Raw genomic sequence first — 17,534 nt, forward strand, 5'->3', positions numbered from 1 at the left:
CGATCCGAAACGTCACCTATTCCTTTTCTCCAGAGATGCTGCCTAACCCACTAACTCCAGGTTCTTGTGTCTACATTCCCAGCCTATCTCCCCCCACTTGCCTCTCTCCTCCCCGGACTGTCTCCTCACCCCCCATACCACCAACCTGTCTTTGCCCTCCTCCCTGCAGTGTCTCCCCCTACCCCATCTCCCCACTCCACCCAGCTTGTCTCCCCGCCCACCCACTTCTCTATCCCATGTTGTGCCCTCTCTCCTCCCGCCCTGTCTTTGCCCTCCCTACCATGATATCAACCCAACCGGTCTGCCCTCCTTCCCCCACCTTGTCTTCCTCCCCTCGTGTCACCTCTCCCCGTCCCCAGCCCAGAGGCCGCCTACACTGACAGGAGCCGCTGCCCTGGAGCAGAGTCGGTGGGAGCTGGCGTCTGGGTCAGGCCCCCAGCCCCTGGGGCAGTGAGGGTGATGCCGACCGAGACCGGTCTCTGCACAGATGGGCCAGACCCACCGCCATCACCCTTCACCCCGCTCCCCTCCACCCCCCCCGGGGGTCTGGGCTCTCCTCTCCCCCGCTCACACTCGGTGTTACCCCTCTCTCGCCCCTCACTCTCTCCCTTCACTCTCTGCTCCCCTCCCTCTCTTCTCCCCTTCACTCTCTCTCTCTCTCTCCCTCCTCTCCCACCCTCGGTGTTACAACCCTCTCTCCCCTCTCTCCCTCGGTGTTACCCCTGTCTCTCCCCCACTCACACTCAGTGTTACCCGTCTCTTTCCCCTCACTCTCTGCTCCCCCTCCCCTCTTCACTCTCTCTCCCTCTCGGTATTACAACCTTCTCTCCCCTCTCTCTCTCTCTCTCTCTCCTCTCCCCCGCTCACACTCGGTGATACGCCTCCCCTCTCCTCCCCTCTCTCTCCTCCCTCCCCTCTCCTCCCCTTCACACTCTCTCTCCTCCCTTCACTTTCTCTCCCCTCTCCCTTCACACTCTCTCTCCTCCTCCTCTCCCTTCACTCTCTCCTCCCTTCGCACTCTCTCTCCTCCTCCCCTCCCTTCACTCTCTCTCCTCCCTTCACTCTCCCTCCTCCCTTCTCCTCTCTCACCTCTCCCCCTTCTCTCTCTCTCTCACCTCTCCCCTCCCTTCACTCTCTCTCTCACCTCTCCTCCCCTTCACTCTCTCTTCTCTCTTCACTCTCTCTCCCCCTCCCTTCACTCTCTCCCCTCCCTTCTCTCTCTAACACCTCTCTCCCCTCCCCTCACTCTCTCTCCTCTCACCTCTCCTCCCTTCACTCTCTCTCTTCTCTTCACTTTCTCTCCCCTCTCCCTTCACTCTCTCTCCCCTCCCTTCACTCTCTCCCCTCCCTTCACTCTCTCTCCCCTCCCTTCTCTCTCTAACACCTCTCTCCCCTCCCCTCACTCTCTCTCCTCTCACCTCTCCTCCCTTCACTCTCTCTCCCCTCCCTTCACTCTCTCCTCTCACCTCTCCTCCCTTCACTCTCTCACCTCTCCTCCCTTCACTCTCTCTCCCCTCCCCTCACTCTCTCTCCTCTCACCTCTCCTCCCTTCACTCTCTCACCTCTCCTCCCTTCACTCTCTCACCTCTCCTCCCTTCACTCTCTCACCTCTCCTCCCTTCACTCTCTCACCTCTCCTCCCTTCACTCTCTCACACTCTCCTCCCTTCACCCTCTCTCCCCTCTGACTCCACCCGGGGGTGATGATGCTCTCTCCTTTCCTTTCCTCTCCCCCCCATCTCCCATCTCGGGCCCCTCTCCTCTCACACCCCTGCCCGCCTGCCTGCCTCCCTCCCCGGCCCCGCTCGCTCCCCAGTCCCCTCCTGCTGCCCTGTCCCGGTCCTCACACAGCGCCCGGCCCCCCGGCCCCCCGGCCCCCCGGCCCCCCGCTCCCCAGCCCAGGCTCAGCCCCCGCTCTCCAGCCACGGCCCCCGCCACTGCTCCCCAGCGCCCGCCCCGCACTCACTCTCGTCCGGCAGCTCCTCCGCCTCCGCCATCTTGAATCGGCCGCGCCGCTTTTCAAAGGCCGCCGCGCGGCACTCTGGGCCAGGGCGGCACAGCCCCCGGGGGGGTGACGGGGGAACCGCAGTCAGGGAACACGGGGCCGGGGGGGAAGCGGGGAGAGCGACGGACTGCGGGGCACAAGGTGGAGAAGGGAGGGGGACGGGGAAAGGGGACGGACTGCGGGGCAGGGAGGGGAATGCATTCCTGACCAGAGAGAGTGGGGCAAGGAGGGAGGGACATGCTGAGAGCTACATTCTGCACTCTGTATCTTCCCCTTTGCTCTAAAACGGAATGCAATACTATATACTCCAAAGGTGGACTCTAAATGCATTCAAGAGAGAGCTGGATAGAGCTCTTAAGGATAGTGGAGTCAGGGGGTATGGGGAGAAGGCAGGAACGGGGTACAGATTGAGAATGATCAGCCATGATCACATTGAATGGCGGTGCTGGCTCGAAGGGCCGAATGGCCTCCTCCTGCACCTATTGTCTATTGACACAAAATGCTGGAGTAACTCAGTGGGACAGGCAGCATCTCTGGAGAGAAGCAATGGGCGACCTTTCAGGTCGAGACCCTTCTCCAGACCAAGGGTCTCACCCCGAAACGTCACCCATTCCTTCTCTCCAGAGATGTTGCCTGTCCCGCTGAGTTACTCCAGCATTTTGTGTATATCTTCGGTTTAAACCAGCATCCTGCAGTTCCTTCCCATACAATACTCCAAATGTGGCCTCACCAATCTTAATGCAACTGCAACATAACTCCCAACTTCTCTGCTCAATTTCCTGACTGGTGGAGACGAGTATGCCAAGATCCTTCTTCTCCACCATTTACATGCAACATCACTTTCAGCTAACTGTACCTGCACTCCTAGATCCCTCTGCCACACGCTACCCTGTCATTTACATTGAAGGTCATGCCCTGGTTTGGCTTTCTAATATGCAACACCTCACACTTACCTGAATTGAGCTCCATTGTCCATTCCTCGGCCCACTTGATCGAGATCACGCTGCAACTCTTGATAACCATCTTCAGTCTACAATACCATCTATTTTATGTCAGCGGGTAGCTGTGGGGAGGGTTGCTTTACTGAATGGCAGCTTGTGTCCAGTGGAGTGCCACAGGGGTCAGTGCTTCATCCAGAGGTGACTGGGGAAGAGATTTGAGGACCTCGGGTGCAATCTTTTCTCCCAGAACATTCTTGCTATTGAGGGCGTGCAGCGTAGGTTCACGAGGTTAATTCCCGGGATGGCGGGACTATCATATGTTGAAAGACTGGAGCGACTAGGCTTGTATACACTGGAATTTAGAAGGATGAGAGGGGATCTTATTGAAACATATAAGATTATTAAGGGGTTGGACACGTTAGAAGCAGGAAACATGTTCCCAATGTTGGGGGAGTCCAGATCCAGGGGCCACAGTTTAAGAATAAGGGGTAGGCCATTTAGAACGGAGATGAGGAAAAACTTTTTCAGTCAGAGAGTTGTAAATCTGTGGAATTCTCTGCCTCAGAAGGCAGTGGAGGCCAATTCTCTGAATGCATTCAAGAGAGAGCTAGATAGAGCTCTTAAGGATAGCGGAGTCAGGGGGTATGGGGAGAAGGCAGGAACGGAGTACTGATTGGGAATGATCTGCCATGATCACATTGAATGGTGATGCTGGCTCGAAGGGCCGAATGGCCTACTCCTGCACCTATTGTCTATTGTCATTACATCATCTGTATCTGGAACAAGCTGATGTTACTGAAATGGATGCAAGTACGTTTTTAAAAAGACCCAAAATTAATTATATTAGGATTATCAGAACATACTACAAATTTTACAGTAAGTCAGGTACATTTTCTTGATTACAGTCTAATAACTGCGAAAAAACTAATACTTAAATTTTGGAAAAAACCAATAACCCCCACAATTAAAATGTGGACTATGGAAATGACAGAGACCCTGCATTTGGAAAAAATAAGGTTTGCCTTAATCGACAAACCTGAGTTATTTTTAAAAATATGGTCTCCATTTATTGAATTTTTAGAAAAATAAATGGGTTTGGCACAGGACTAAAATAAAAAAATAAAAAAATTTAAATAAAAAGTTGAAACTTGAGTTGGGGGTTGGATGTACAGCTGTGGTTTTTGTCTCCCGGATCTACTCCCGTTAATTTTTATTGTTAGATCCTTTTTTTTTTTTTAACCCTCTTACTCTCTCTTCCCAAGTTTATAGTTTTATATTTTTATTTTTACTTTCTCTCTTCAAAAATTTAAAAATTGAAGCTATGTAACACTTTGTAACAAATGTGTTTTTTTATTTTTATTTCGATTTGTACATATGCTTTTCAAAAAAAAAGAAAAAAAAATTTAAAAAAAAAAAAAAAAAAAAGACATTTGGACAGATATATGGAGAAGGGCTTAGGGGGATACAGGCAAATGGAATTAACCCACTGTGCCAACTTGGTCAACGTGGACCGAAGGGCCTGTTTCCTTGCAGTTTCTCTCTATGATGCAAAGTCTAAGAGTAGTCTAAGGGCGGCACGGTAGCGCAGCGGTAGAGTTGCTGCTTTACAGCGAATGCAGCGCCGGAGACTCAGGTTCGATCCTGACTACGGGTGCTGCACTGTAAGGAGTTTGTACGTTCTCCCCGTGACCTGCGTGGGTTTACTCCGAGATCTTCGGTTTCCTCCCACACTCCAAAGACGTACAGGTATGTAGGTTAATTGGCTGGGTAAATGTAAAAATTGTCCCTAGTGGGTGTAGGATAGTGTTAATGTACGGGGATCACTGGGCGGCACGGACTTGGAGGGCCGAAAAGGCCTGTTTCCGGCTGTATGTGTATGATATGATATAGTAGTGTTCAATTTTGCTCACCCTGCTCTAAGAAGGATGTCATTAAGCTGGAAAGAGTACAGATAATATCTGAGCTAAAGGAAGAGATTGGGCAGGCGAGGTCTTTACTCCTTGGAGTACAGGAGGTCGAAGGACGATTTTATTAAAATCATGAAGGGATTGGATAGAGTTAATGCAGAGTCTCTTTCCCAAGATGGGGAATAAAGAACCAGGTGGACATAGGTTTGCGGTGAGAGGGAAATGATTTAATAGGAACCTGAGCGACATTTTTTTAAACTGAGGGTGGTGGGTGCATGGAATGAGCTGCCAGAGGGGGTAGTTGTGCCAGGTACAAAACATTTAAGACACTCGGACAGGAGCATGGCGAGGAAAGGTTTCGAGGAAGGCACAAGGAACTGCAGATGCTGGTTAGAAAAAAAGACACAACGTGCTGGAGTAACTCAGTGGATCAGGCAGCACATGTGGAGAACATGTTCCGACTCGAAATGTCACCAATGCAGGTTCTCCATAAATCCCTCCTGCCCCGCTTATTTAGCCGAGCACTTTGTGTCTTTTTCTCTAAAACAGCATCTGCAGTTCCTTGCATGTCGCTATGCAAATTTCATAAGTTCATATATTATCGGAGTAGAATTAGGCCATTCGGCCCAGAGTCTACTCCGCCATTCAATCATGGCTGATCTCTGCCTCCTAATCCCATTTTCCTGCATTCTCCCCATAATCCTTGACACCCGTTCAGATCAGCACCCTTCCTCAGACTGATTGTAGGAGAGGAGAGAAAGCTGGGAGGGGGGGGGCTGAACAGAGCCTGGCAAGTGATAGGCAGAGAAATATGTGCCAAATGTGGGCAAATGGGACTAACTTAGATGGAGGCATCTCGGTAAAAAGACACGTGGACAGGAAAGGTTCGGAGATGACATGGGCCCAACACGGGCAAATTGGACTCGAGTAGATGGGGCACCTCGGTTGGCATGGACAGGTTGGGCCGAAGGGCAAGCAGTCGTTATAATGAACACAGGCACGTGGACAGTACTTTTCAGTTCAAGCCATCCTTTTATTCTTCACAACATATTAAAAAAAGGGGTGGGGGGGGGGGGGGGGGGGAGGGGGAAGGGGGAATCAACAAACCTGAAGGAAAAGAAGTGAGGGGAGAGAGAGAGAGAGAGAGAGAATCTCCCTTCAACAGAAGGCAACCAAAGATGGGAGAGGATGCAAAGGTTTGCAGCCCCTGGTCGGCTTTGACTTGCCCGTCGGTCCCGTTTCCCTCTCAATAGTTTCCCACGAGTAAACCAAAAGTCCGAACAGTTGACGATAATGCCGCTACACCGGCGGAATAGCAACAAAGCCGTCTCCACAGTCCACCGTCATCCCAGCCAAATAAGCTGCAGCATTTCTTATTTGCGTTTAAAAATCTAAACAATGCTTGCGTATGTATGGCTTTTTGTCAGCTTTGGGGTTGGGGAGGAGGCAGGGAGGGGGAGATTCTTCTGTCCCGTCCCGTCCCCCCCCCTCCCACATCCCGGTTCAGTAGCAACATGGGAGCAGGGCCTTGTGTCGCCGTCGCTCCCTCTCCTCCCCAGCCCGGGAGTGAGAGACTTCACCACAGGGAGGTCTTGTACTTGAAGTTCAGCCGCAGAAGGTACTTGATGTTGACCTGCGCCACGTCGTAGACAATGTACCTGAAGACAGGTGGGTTAAGGTAGACGGCAGGCAGACAGACATCCCAGGCCCGGCACCACATCCCCCCCCCCCCCCTTGAGAGACACCACTGTCCTTCGCCATCCTCCCCCCCCCCCATGAGTTTCAGAGCCACCCCTCCGAAAAGCAGCCAACACAATCAGACTTCTCCCCGTACAGAAGCTTGCACTCAATCCTTTTGATTGCCCAAGACCGCAAGAAACAGCGGAGAATTGTGGATGAAGCCCAGTCCATCACACAGAACAGACTCCCCACCATCTACACTTCACGCTGCCTCGGGAAAGCAACCGACACAATCAAAGACTTGTCCCACCCCGGTCATTCCTTCTTCTCCCCGCTCCCGTCCGACAGAAGGTACAGAAGCTTGAAAGCGCGCACCACCAGACTCAGGGACAGCTTCTTCCCCTCTGTTATCAGGCTTCTGAATGGCCCTTCCATAAGCTAGGGCACTGTCCGATTCACCTCTGCCCCATTGCGGACATTGGACTTTGTCTCTGGAACTGGTGCGCTACAATGCTGAGAACTACACCGATGAGCCAAAACATTATGACCACTGACAGGTGAAGTGAATAACGTTGATTATCTTGTTACAATGGCACCTGTCAAGGGGTGGGATATATTAGGCAGCAAGTGAACAGTCAGTTCTTGAGGTTGATGTGTTGGATGCAGGAGAAATGGGCAGGAGTAAAGACCTGAGCGACTTTGACAAGGGCCAAATTGTTATGGCCAGACGACTGGGTCAGAGCATCTCTGAAACGGCAAGGCTTGTGGGGTGCTCCCGGTCAGCAGTGGTGAGTACCTACCGACAGTGGTCCGAGGAGGGACAAACCACAAACCGGCGACAGGGTGTTGGGCGCCCAAAGCTTATCGATGCGCGAGGGCAACGAAGGCTATCCCGTCTGGTCCAAACTGACAAGTCTACTGTGGCACAAGTCACAGAAAAATGTAATGGTGGTCACGAGAGGAATGTGTCACAATACACAGTGCATTGCACCCTGCTGCGTGTGGGGCTGCGTAGCCGCAGACCGGTCAGAGTGCCCATGATGACCCCTGTCCACCGTCGAAAGCGCCTACATTGGGCACACGAGCGTCAGAACTGGACCTTGGAGCAGTGGAAGAAGGTCGCCTGGTCCGATGAGTCCTGTTTTCTTTTAGATCACGTGGATGGCCGTGTACGTGTGCGCCGTTTACCTGGGGAAGTGATGGCACCAGGATGCACTGTGGGAAGATGACAAACCGGTGGAGGGAGTGTGATGCTCTGGGCAATATTCTGCTGGGAAACCCTGGGTCCGGCCAATCATGTGGACGTCAAATTGACACGTGTCACCTACCTAAACATCATTGCAGACCAGGTACACCCCTTCATGGCAATGGTATTCCCTGATGGCAGTGGCCTCTTTCAGCAGGATAATGCGCCCTGCCACACTGTGCACATTGTTGGGGAATGGTTTGAGGAACATGATGAAGTGTTCACGGTGTTGCCCTGGCCTCCAAATTCTCCAGATCTCAATCCGATTGAGCATCTGTGGGATGTGCTGGATCGACAAGTCTGATCCACGGCGGCTCCACCTCACAACTTACAGGACTTGAAGGATCTGCTGCTAATGTTTTGGTGCCAGATACCACAGGACACCTTCAGGGGGTCTTGTAGAGTCCATGCCTCGGCGGGTCGGCGCTGTTTTGGCGGCACGCGGAGGACCGACAGCATGTTAGGCAGGTGGTCATAATGTTTTGGCTGATCGGTGTATATTCTGCACTCTGTATCTTCCCCTTTGCTCTACCTATTGTATCATATCATCATATCATATATATACAGCGCGGAAACAGGCCATTTCGGCCCACCAAGTCCGTGCCGCCCAGCGATCCCTGTACATTAACACTATCCTACACCCACTAGGGACAATATTTACATTTACCCAGCCAATTAACCTACATACCTGTACGTCTTTGGAGTGTGGGAGGAAACCGAAGATCTCGGAGAAAACCCACGCAGGTCACGGGGAGAACGTACAAACTCCTTACAGTGCAGCACCCGTAGTCAGGATCGAACCTGAGTCTCCGGCGCTGCATTCGCTGTAAAGCAGCAACTCTACCGCTGCGCTACCGTGCCGCCCTTAAACTTGAGTTTGACATGGTGGTATCTGCGTGTACTATTATCTGGTCTGATTGGAGTGTGCTCAACAAGGTTTATCACGATACCTTGGTACACGTGACAATAATAAACCAAAACCAAGTCCAATCCAACAACTCGTTATCCCATCCTCTTGCAGGTCAGGGTCCGCTGGATGTACACCCACCCCTTCCCTACCCTGTCCCCATCCCATCCACCCGCCACTTCCACCCCACGTTTCCCCTCCTACTGCCCTACCCCCTTCCCTCTGCCCCGTCCCTTCCCCCCCCAGCTCCCATATCTCCCCGCCATGTTCACCCTCCCCCGCCCCCAATCCCCCCCATAGAACATAGGTGCAAGAGGCGGCCATTCAGCCCTTCGAGCCAGCACTGCCATTCATTGTGATCATGGCTGATCGTCCACAATCAGTAACCCGTGCCTGCCTTCTCCCCATATCCCTCGATTCCGCTAGCCCCCTAGAGCTCTATCTAACCCTCTTTTAAATTCATCCAGTGATTTGGCCTCCGCTGCCTTCAGTGGCAGAGAATTCCACAAATTCACAACTCTCTGGGTGAAATTGTTCCTTCTCTCCTCAGTTTTCAATGGCCTCCCCTTTTTTCTCACCTCAGTTTTAAATGGCCTCCCCTTTATTCTTAGACTGTGGCCCCTGGTTCTGGACTCCCCCAACATTGGGAACATTTTTCCTGCATCTAGCTTGTCCAGTCCTTTCATAATTTTATACGTCTAAAAAAATCCCCTCTCATCCTTCTAAACTCCAGTGAATACAAGCCCAGTCTTTCCAATCTTTCCTCATATGTCAGTCCCCACCATCCCGGGGATTAACCTGGTGAACCTACGCTGCACTGCCTCAGCAGCAAGGACGTCCTTCCTCAAATTAGGAGACCAAAACTGCATACAGTACGCCAGGTGTGGTCTCACCAGGGCCCAAAACAACTGCAGAAGAACCTCTCCTCCTATCCTCTCGTTATGAAGGCCAACATGCCATGAGCTTTCTTCACTGCCTGCTGCACCTGCATGTTTACTTTCAGTGACTGATGTACAAGGACACTCTCCTGTCCCCCCCCCCCCCAGCCCTGCCCATTCGCGTCTGGGGATACTCGTTGTACAGTAAGCTGGAGTCTGCTGCCGGTGTCTGCATCCCTTTGCCCAGCGGCACCTCCACTCCGTCCAGCTTGATGGTGGCGCTGGGGTCCGGGGCGGTCTTGCCCACACCTGGAGGGGAAGAGGGGCTCCTACTATCAGGGGGCGGCTCATCACCGGCTGACCGACCCCCACCCCACCCCACCCACCAACCCCCTTACACCCCGCGGGGGAGTCAACACCAGGACACCCAGGGGGGCAGCCGCCCACGGCCTGGCCCAGAAGGTTGTTGGACTGGGGAAGGGGAGGGGAGGGGAGGGGAGGGGAGGGGAGGGGAGGGGAGGGGAGGGGAGGGGAGGGGAGGGGAGGGGAGGGGAGGGGAGGGGAGGGGAAGGGAAGGGAAGGGAAGGCGGGTATCTTGCAGAGGCGACCAGAGGAGATCGTTGGTCTTTGGACTGAAGACCATGGGAGAGACCAAGGGAACAGAAGTGTAAGAAGGAACTGCTGCTGATGCTGGTTTAAACCGAAGGGAGGAGATGGTTGGCCCATGGGGAGACCATGAGAAGGGATGGTGGTCCCCATGAGGACACCATGAGAAGAGATGGTTGGTCCTTGAACAGACAACCAGGTATGAGATGGTTGGTTCCCTGGGAGGAGAGCAGGTGAAGGAATGTTTGGTCCTTGAGGGCACGAGGGATGGTCCTTTCGCAGAAGACCAGGGAAAGGACAGACAAGTCAACACACTGCTCCTTCCTTCCTCTTTAAACTGACCAGACGCGTGGAGGCCCAGAGGCCTCTGGAACGTACTAGGCTGAGGTGTCCCATGTACAGATCCAGGCACCGTGCTGGTCAGAGATAAGTGGGGACTTCTCCCAGAGGGCATTGGATCTCTGAAATGTTCTACCCAGAGGGGGGTGGAGGCCGGATCGAGGGGGCGGGGGGGGGAACACACGGTGGCGGAAGATGCGTTTATGGAAGACCAAGGAAGTGAGGGCTCTGTGGAACTGGCACGTGGGGGGGGGGGGGGAGGGGATAAGGCCGGGGGGGGGGGGGCAGATCTTCCATGACCATACCGAGCGTTGGGGCAGAGTTTGAGGAGGTTAGTATCTTGGGAACAAAGTTCTGGGGTTAAGCGACAAACGGGGGGGGGGGGGGGGGAGAGAGAGTAATGATTGGGGAGGGGCAAAGTGGGGAATGGTGGGGGGGGTCAGAGAGGGGGCAATGGTGGAGAGGGAGGGAATGATGGGGGAAATGGTATGGGGGGGAGATGGGTGAAGAGAATGGGGAGAGTAGTTTAGTTGAGAGATACAGCGCGGAAACAGGCCCTTCGGCCCATTGGGTCCGCGCCGCCCAGCGATCCCCGCACATTAACACTATCCTACACCCACTAGGGACAATTTTTACATTTACCCAGCCAATTAACCTACATACCTGCACGTCTTTGGAGTGCGGGAGGAAACCGAAGATCTCGGAGAAAACCCACGCAGGTCACGGGGAGAACGTACAAACTCCGTACAGACGGTGCCCGCAGTCGGGATCGAACCCGGGTCTCCGGCGCTGCATTCGCTGTAAGGCGGCAACTCTACCGCTGCGCCACCGTGCCGAGAACGGTTAACGGTGGGGCGGGGGGGAAAGAGACCGGGGATGGGGAGGATGGCTGGGGTGGGACGAGGGAGGGGCGACGGAGTAACGGCCCTCACCTTTCACGCTGTGCTTGCCCTTGGGCAGCTTGGCGACGTGGCTTGCCCGCTTCAGCTCGTACCTGGTGGTGAAGGAGAGGCGGAGTTGAGACCACTCCCATTATCCCCCCACCCCACAGCACCCTGCCCCAGGACTACTTCCCCTACCACCCCCAGCCATTCACCGCAATCACCCCCACCCCGGACCACCATGGCCGCTGCTCCTCCCTGCCCCTCCTGCAACCACCCCCCAACTCAACCGTTGGAACCACCTCCTTTAACTGACAACCCCATCCCCCCCCCACTCCACAGCTGCCGACACCATTCCCCCCCCCTCGTCCACCACCTCCCTTCATCTCATGCCTCCCCTCTCTCCTCAGCCCCTCTCCCCAGCCCCCACCCTCCTTCTCAACCCCACCCACCCCCCCCCCCCCGTCTCCTACCTCCCTCTCATCCCCGACCCTTATCACCATCCTCCTCACCCCCTCCATAACTCTCAGACACACAAGATGTCAGGACAGATGACCGAAGGTAGGTTAAGGTGGGACGTGTCAGTGGGGCATCTAGGTCAGCACGGGCTTTGGGCCGAAGGGCCTGTTTCCGTGCTGCAGGACTGTGTGTAATCGATGATGGAACAGAGTGATGGGCAGAGTGGCCAGACTATGATGGTGGGGGGGGGGGGCACTGACTTTATTAAAACTTAACAAATAGTGTGAGGCCTGGGTGGAGCGGACGTTTCCACTGATGGGGAAAGTGTAGGACCAGAAGGCACAGCCTCTGGCCTTCTCCGGAGACTTAGGGCCTTCTCCAGAGGCTTTGGGCCTTCTCCGGAGAAAGGTATCCCGTTGTGACAAACCGACAAAGGAGGCAGCGTACAAAACACTTGCCCGCCCACTGTTGGAATATTGCCAGACAATATGGGACCCTCACCAGACAAATAACATCGACACCCTTGAGGTTCAGCAGCACGGTTTGTTTGTGGCGACTACTCAAGACAGTCAAGCGTCTCCAGTATGTTAAATCGCCTTGGCTGGGAGTGGCAGGAGTCAAGACGCACCAAAGGCCACTTATGTGCTGTCTACAAAGAGACTCGTGGCAACATCCCCAGTAACATATCTCACTCCATTCAGTCCAATACCCAGACAGTCCTCAGCTCACTTCGTTCATACTGGAATCAGAGCAAACAAAAATAGCTGCCTCCAGTCACTGTATCCATGGACAGTCCCAGAGTGGAACATCCTTCCCGACACCACCAGACAGACGTGCACCAACCTTGTCACTCTTCAAGTCACAGCTCGACAACTTGGTCATGGGTCATCTCACCAAACTTGCCCACATAGAAATCTAAATAACCCTTTTGCAACCAGTGCCCATGCCAGCGAAACCTGCACGAGATGGCACAGCTGTTGGCGGTCGTGCAGCAGAAAGCAGAAAAAGGACGATTAGGAAGGAGATGAGGAAAAGTTTCTTTGGTCAGAGGGTGGTGAATCTGCGGAATTCTTTGCCACAGAAGGCTGTGGAGGCCAAGTCAGTGGAGGTCGACAGATTGATTAGTGCAGGCGTCAGGGGTTATGGGGAGATGGCAGGAGAATGGGGTTGAGAGGGAAATATAGATCAACCGTGATTGCATGGCGGAGTAGACGAGATGGGCCGAATGGCCTGGTTCTGCTGCTATGACGGAAGACGGATGGGGAGGGAGGGAGCCAGCCGGTACTCACATGTTGCCCAGGGCGACGTCGGCCAGCAGGACCAGGCCGACGGGCTCAGCCTGCGACGTGTGGCAGTAGTTGGCACTCTTGGACACCATGTCGGCAAAGTACACGCCCTTCCCAAACATGTAGCCCGTCTGTGGGGGCAAGGAGGGCACGCGGGTTAGAGGGCAGCACCCAGACCACCGCCCACCGCCCACCGCCCCCCAGACCACACCCCCCCCCCCCCACCACCCCCCCCGACCACCCCCCCCCCGACCACCGACCCCCCCCGACCCAGACCACCCCCCGACCACCGTCCCCCCGACCCAGACCACCCCGCCCAGCCACCACACCCCACACCACCCCCCCCCCACCCAGACCACCGCTCCACCACCACCCACCACCCCCCCACACCCAGACCACCACCCCCACCCACACCCAGACCACCGCTCCCCACCACACCCAGACCACCACCCCCCCCCCACACCCAGACCACCGCCCTCCCCCCACACCCAGACCACCGCCCTCCCCCCACACCCAGACCACCGCCCCCAACACCCAGACCACCGCCCCCCCCAACACCCAGACCACCGCCCCCCCACACCCAGACCACCCCGCCCCCGACCACCGTCCCCCCCGACCCAGACCACCACCACCACCACCCGACCGAGACCACCACCACCCCCGACCCAGACCACCGCCCTCCCCCCACCCAGACCACCACGCCCGACCGACCACCGCCCCCCCGACCCAGACCACCGCCTCCCCACCCAGACCACCGCCCCCCCGACCCAGACCACCGCCCCAGACCACCGCCCCCCCGACCCAGACCACCGCCCCCCCGACCCAGACCACCACCACCCCCGACCCAGACCACACCCCCCCGACCCAGACCACACCCCCCCGACCCAGACCACCACCACCCCCCCAACCCAGACCACCACCCCCGACCCAGACCACCACCCCCCCCGACCCAGACCACCACCCCCCCAACCCAGACCACCACCCCCCCAACCCAGACCACCACCCCCCTCCGACCCAGACCACCGCCCCCCCGACCCAGACCACCGCCCCCCTCCGACCCAGACCACCACCCCCCCGACCCAGACCACCGCCCCCCTCCGACCCGGACCATCGCCCCTCCCGCACCCAGATCACCGTCCCCCCCGACACACCCAGAGGGAGGTCCGGGAACACACAGAGACACGCATATACACACAAGTGCACGTGCAGACATGGACAGACACAAGCACAGAAATGGATTGATAAACACACACACTCACATGTACCGACGCCTGCACACACAGACATGGATTGATAAACAGACACACGCTCGCGCACACGGGCACACGCCCGCGCAGACGGACACACGCCCGCGCACACACGGACACACGCCCGCGCACACACGCTCGCGCCCACGGACACAAGCTCGCGCACACGGACACACGCTCGCGCACACGGACAGGCACAGGCGCACACGGACAGGCACCGGCGCAGAGGTGGGAGAGAGAGACAGGTCAGAGAGATGGGAAGGACGGGGAGGGGGGGAGACAGACGGAGAGGATGGGCCGGGAGGGACAGAGACGGAGCTGGTTGGGTGGGTGCCCTCTCGCTTGCTCGCTCACTCACCACGGGGGCCTCAGGGGGGGCGATGCGGAGTCCCTGGGACAGGATGCCGGCGAAGTTGGTGGTACGGGAGCCGTGCCACAGCAGCTGCCGGTTGTGCAGCTCACTGAAGGGCTGGAAGCGCTGCTCCTCGCTCTCCCTTCGCACACGGAATATCTGCGGGAGACACACCAGCGTGAGGGGCAACTGGACTCCAACCACCCCCATTCACCCCCCCCCCCCACCCACCAAGCTCAATGCTACACCCCCCGCCTCCACTCCCGTGGGCAGACGGGACAGAGAGAGAGCGGGAGGCAGATGCCCCATCGCTCTCCATCCACCGTTCCCATCTGCCCCGTTTGAGAGACGACAGGACAACCCCCACTCACCCCTCCCCCCCACCACGAACCTCTGCTGAAAACCTCCCCCTCTCTGCCTTTGCCTCTAAAGCCAATGCCTCTGGCCTGGGAGATTTACCCCACCCAACAGACCATCGGAAGACCCCCCCGCCCCTCCCCGTCCAACTGCATGGCCAAGGTCAACGAATGGCGGTGTGGGCTCGAAGGGCCGAACGGCCTCCATCTGCACCTATTTTCTGTTTTCCATGTTTCTAGACCACCCGAAGATCATTGCCCAGGGAGATCCCACCACCACCACCACAGGGCGCCTGAAGACCCTTCTACCATCCAACCAAGACCAACCCCAATGGCCAGGAGATCCCACCACCCCCATAGACCACCCGAAGACACTCCACATCCAACTGTACGGCCCAAATCCAGACAAAATGGTGGACAGATCCTTCCACCCTTCATGGGCCCTGAAGAAAACCTTTCCCCATTCAACTTTACGCCCAAGGTGAACATCAATAGCTGTAGACATCCCACCACCCCCACAGACCACCTGAAGATCCCTCTCACTTGACTGTGACTTTGTTGTACAGTTGGATGGGTCCAACTGTACAACAAAGTCACAGTCAAAGTGTGATACAGATTGGAAACAGGCCCTTTGGCCCAACTTGCCCACACCGACCAAGATGCTCCATCTACACTAGTCCCACCTGTCTGCATTTGGCCCATTTCCCTCTAAATCTTTCCTATCTCTGCACCTGTCCAAATGGGTTTTTTTAAACGTCTTTAAACGTTTTTAAAATGGTTTTTTTAAGGTCCAGGTTTATGTTGAGAAGATCCCTGCCCTCTCCACAGGAGGCCCCTCCCCCCCCCCCCCCTCCAACTGTACACCCAAGGCGGGCCTCAATGGCTAGAGAGATCCCATCACCTCCAAAGACTATCTGAAGACCCATCTCCCCATCAGTGTCAACACCGATGACGATCCCACCACCATTCTCCATCCTACCAGGGTCAACGCCAATTTTGTGGAGATCCCACCACATCCTTAGACCACCCGACGACCACTCACACCAGCCCAAGGTCAATGCCAATGGCTGTGAAGGTCGCACTGCCATAAACCACCCGAGAACCCTTGTCCCCATCCAACAAACGTCAACACCAATCCCACCACCTCCGTAGACAACCTGAAAACCTCTCTCCCCGTCCAACCTGGGTCAACACCAACGGGTGTGGAGATCCCACCAGCTCTACAGGGCACCTGCAGTTCCCCCTCGACCCATCGACCCTGGTACCCGAGATCCTTCACCCGCCCATGGCTCTGGATATCCACCACCCCCCACAGAGCATCTGAAGACCCCCCCCTCAACCCCCAAATGCACCCCCCTCCCAACCCCATCCAGCCAGGCACACAACATCCATCTCCTCAACCAACCATGGTCAACGCCAATGGCCAGGTTGATCGCACCACCTCCCGAGACCACCTGAAGACCCCCCTCTCCCCGTCCGACCAAGGTCAACGCCAATGCTGTGGAGATCCCACAGCGCAGCTGAAGATCCGCCAGGCCCCATAACAAGGCTTCAAGATCCATCTCCCCGCCAACTGCACGCCCAGGGTCAGGCCAAGCGCCGGGAGCACTCACCTCCAACACCTCGAGGTCGTACTGGTTGTGGGTGGCGGCGTGCGTGTTCTTCACGTAGTCCGTGATGATCCTGGCTTCGTCCGTGTGTTTATCCACCACCTGAGAGAGAGAGTGGTGTCAGGACAATAGCCTCCTCTTGAATGTCACTAAAACTAAGGAGCTGATTGTGGACTTTAGAAGGGTTCAACATCCAAGGACGTACACGCCACTGGAGATAAATGGGTCTACTGTGGATAGGGTGAGCAGCTTTAAATACCTGGGAGTCCACATCAAAGAGGATCTGACATGGACAACACACATTGCCGCACTGGTGGGTAAGGCAAGACAGCGCCTTTACCACCTCAGACAGCTGAGGAAATTCAGAGTCTCTCTGAGGATCCTTCAATGCTTCTACTCTGGGGCTGTAGAGAGCATCCTGTCCGGCAACATTAGTCTGGTTTGGGAACAGCTCTGTCCAGGACAGGAAGGCCCTGCAGAGAGTAGTGCGTTCGGCAGAACGCACCATGGGAATTACACTCGTCCCCCTGCAGGACCTATACATCAGGAGGTGCAGATCCAGAGCCAGCAACATTATGAGGGACCCCTACCACCCCAGCAACGGACTGTTCCAGCTGCTACGGTCAGGCAAACGCCTCCGCTGTCACGCTGTGAAAACAGAGAGGATGGGACGGAGTTTCTTCCCACAGGCCATCAGGACTATTAACTATTATAACTCCTGGGACTAAATTTTCTTTTCTGTATTAATTTGAATTTATATGCTGTAATTGTAATTTTTTTTGCACAATCCGCGGGCATTGCCACTTTCATTTCACTGCACATCGTGTATGTGACAA

The 17,534-nt window shown here is 55.7% G+C and overlaps 2 protein-coding genes across 2 annotated transcripts in view; both read right to left on the minus strand.

Annotated features, from left to right (window-relative positions):
- The window catches only part of lin9 (lin-9 DREAM MuvB core complex component), a 76,009-nt gene extending 74,014 nt beyond the window's left edge, over positions 1 to 1,995 (minus strand). Inside the window, exon 1 of the mRNA XM_078398848.1 lies at positions 1,965 to 1,995. Coding sequence (XP_078254974.1) covers positions 1,965 to 1,995 — 31 coding nt within the window. The remainder of the gene's footprint in view (positions 1 to 1,964) is intronic.
- Positions 1,996 to 6,427: 4,432 nt separating this feature from the next.
- Positions 6,428 to 17,534, minus strand: part of parp1 (poly (ADP-ribose) polymerase 1) — a 50,041-nt gene continuing 38,934 nt past the window's right edge. The window contains exons 16-21 of the mRNA XM_078399948.1: positions 16,702 to 16,800; positions 14,739 to 14,891; positions 13,137 to 13,264; positions 11,440 to 11,501; positions 9,757 to 9,871; positions 6,428 to 6,509 (exon numbers count right to left, since the gene is read on the minus strand). Of these exons, the coding sequence (XP_078256074.1) occupies positions 6,428 to 6,509; positions 9,757 to 9,871; positions 11,440 to 11,501; positions 13,137 to 13,264; positions 14,739 to 14,891; positions 16,702 to 16,800 (639 nt within the window). The remainder of the gene's footprint in view (positions 6,510 to 9,756; positions 9,872 to 11,439; positions 11,502 to 13,136; positions 13,265 to 14,738; positions 14,892 to 16,701; positions 16,801 to 17,534) is intronic.

This window comes from Rhinoraja longicauda, chromosome 5 (genome assembly GCF_053455715.1).
Source record: "Rhinoraja longicauda isolate Sanriku21f chromosome 5, sRhiLon1.1, whole genome shotgun sequence".
Lineage (NCBI taxonomy): Eukaryota > Metazoa > Chordata > Chondrichthyes > Rajiformes > Arhynchobatidae > Rhinoraja > Rhinoraja longicauda.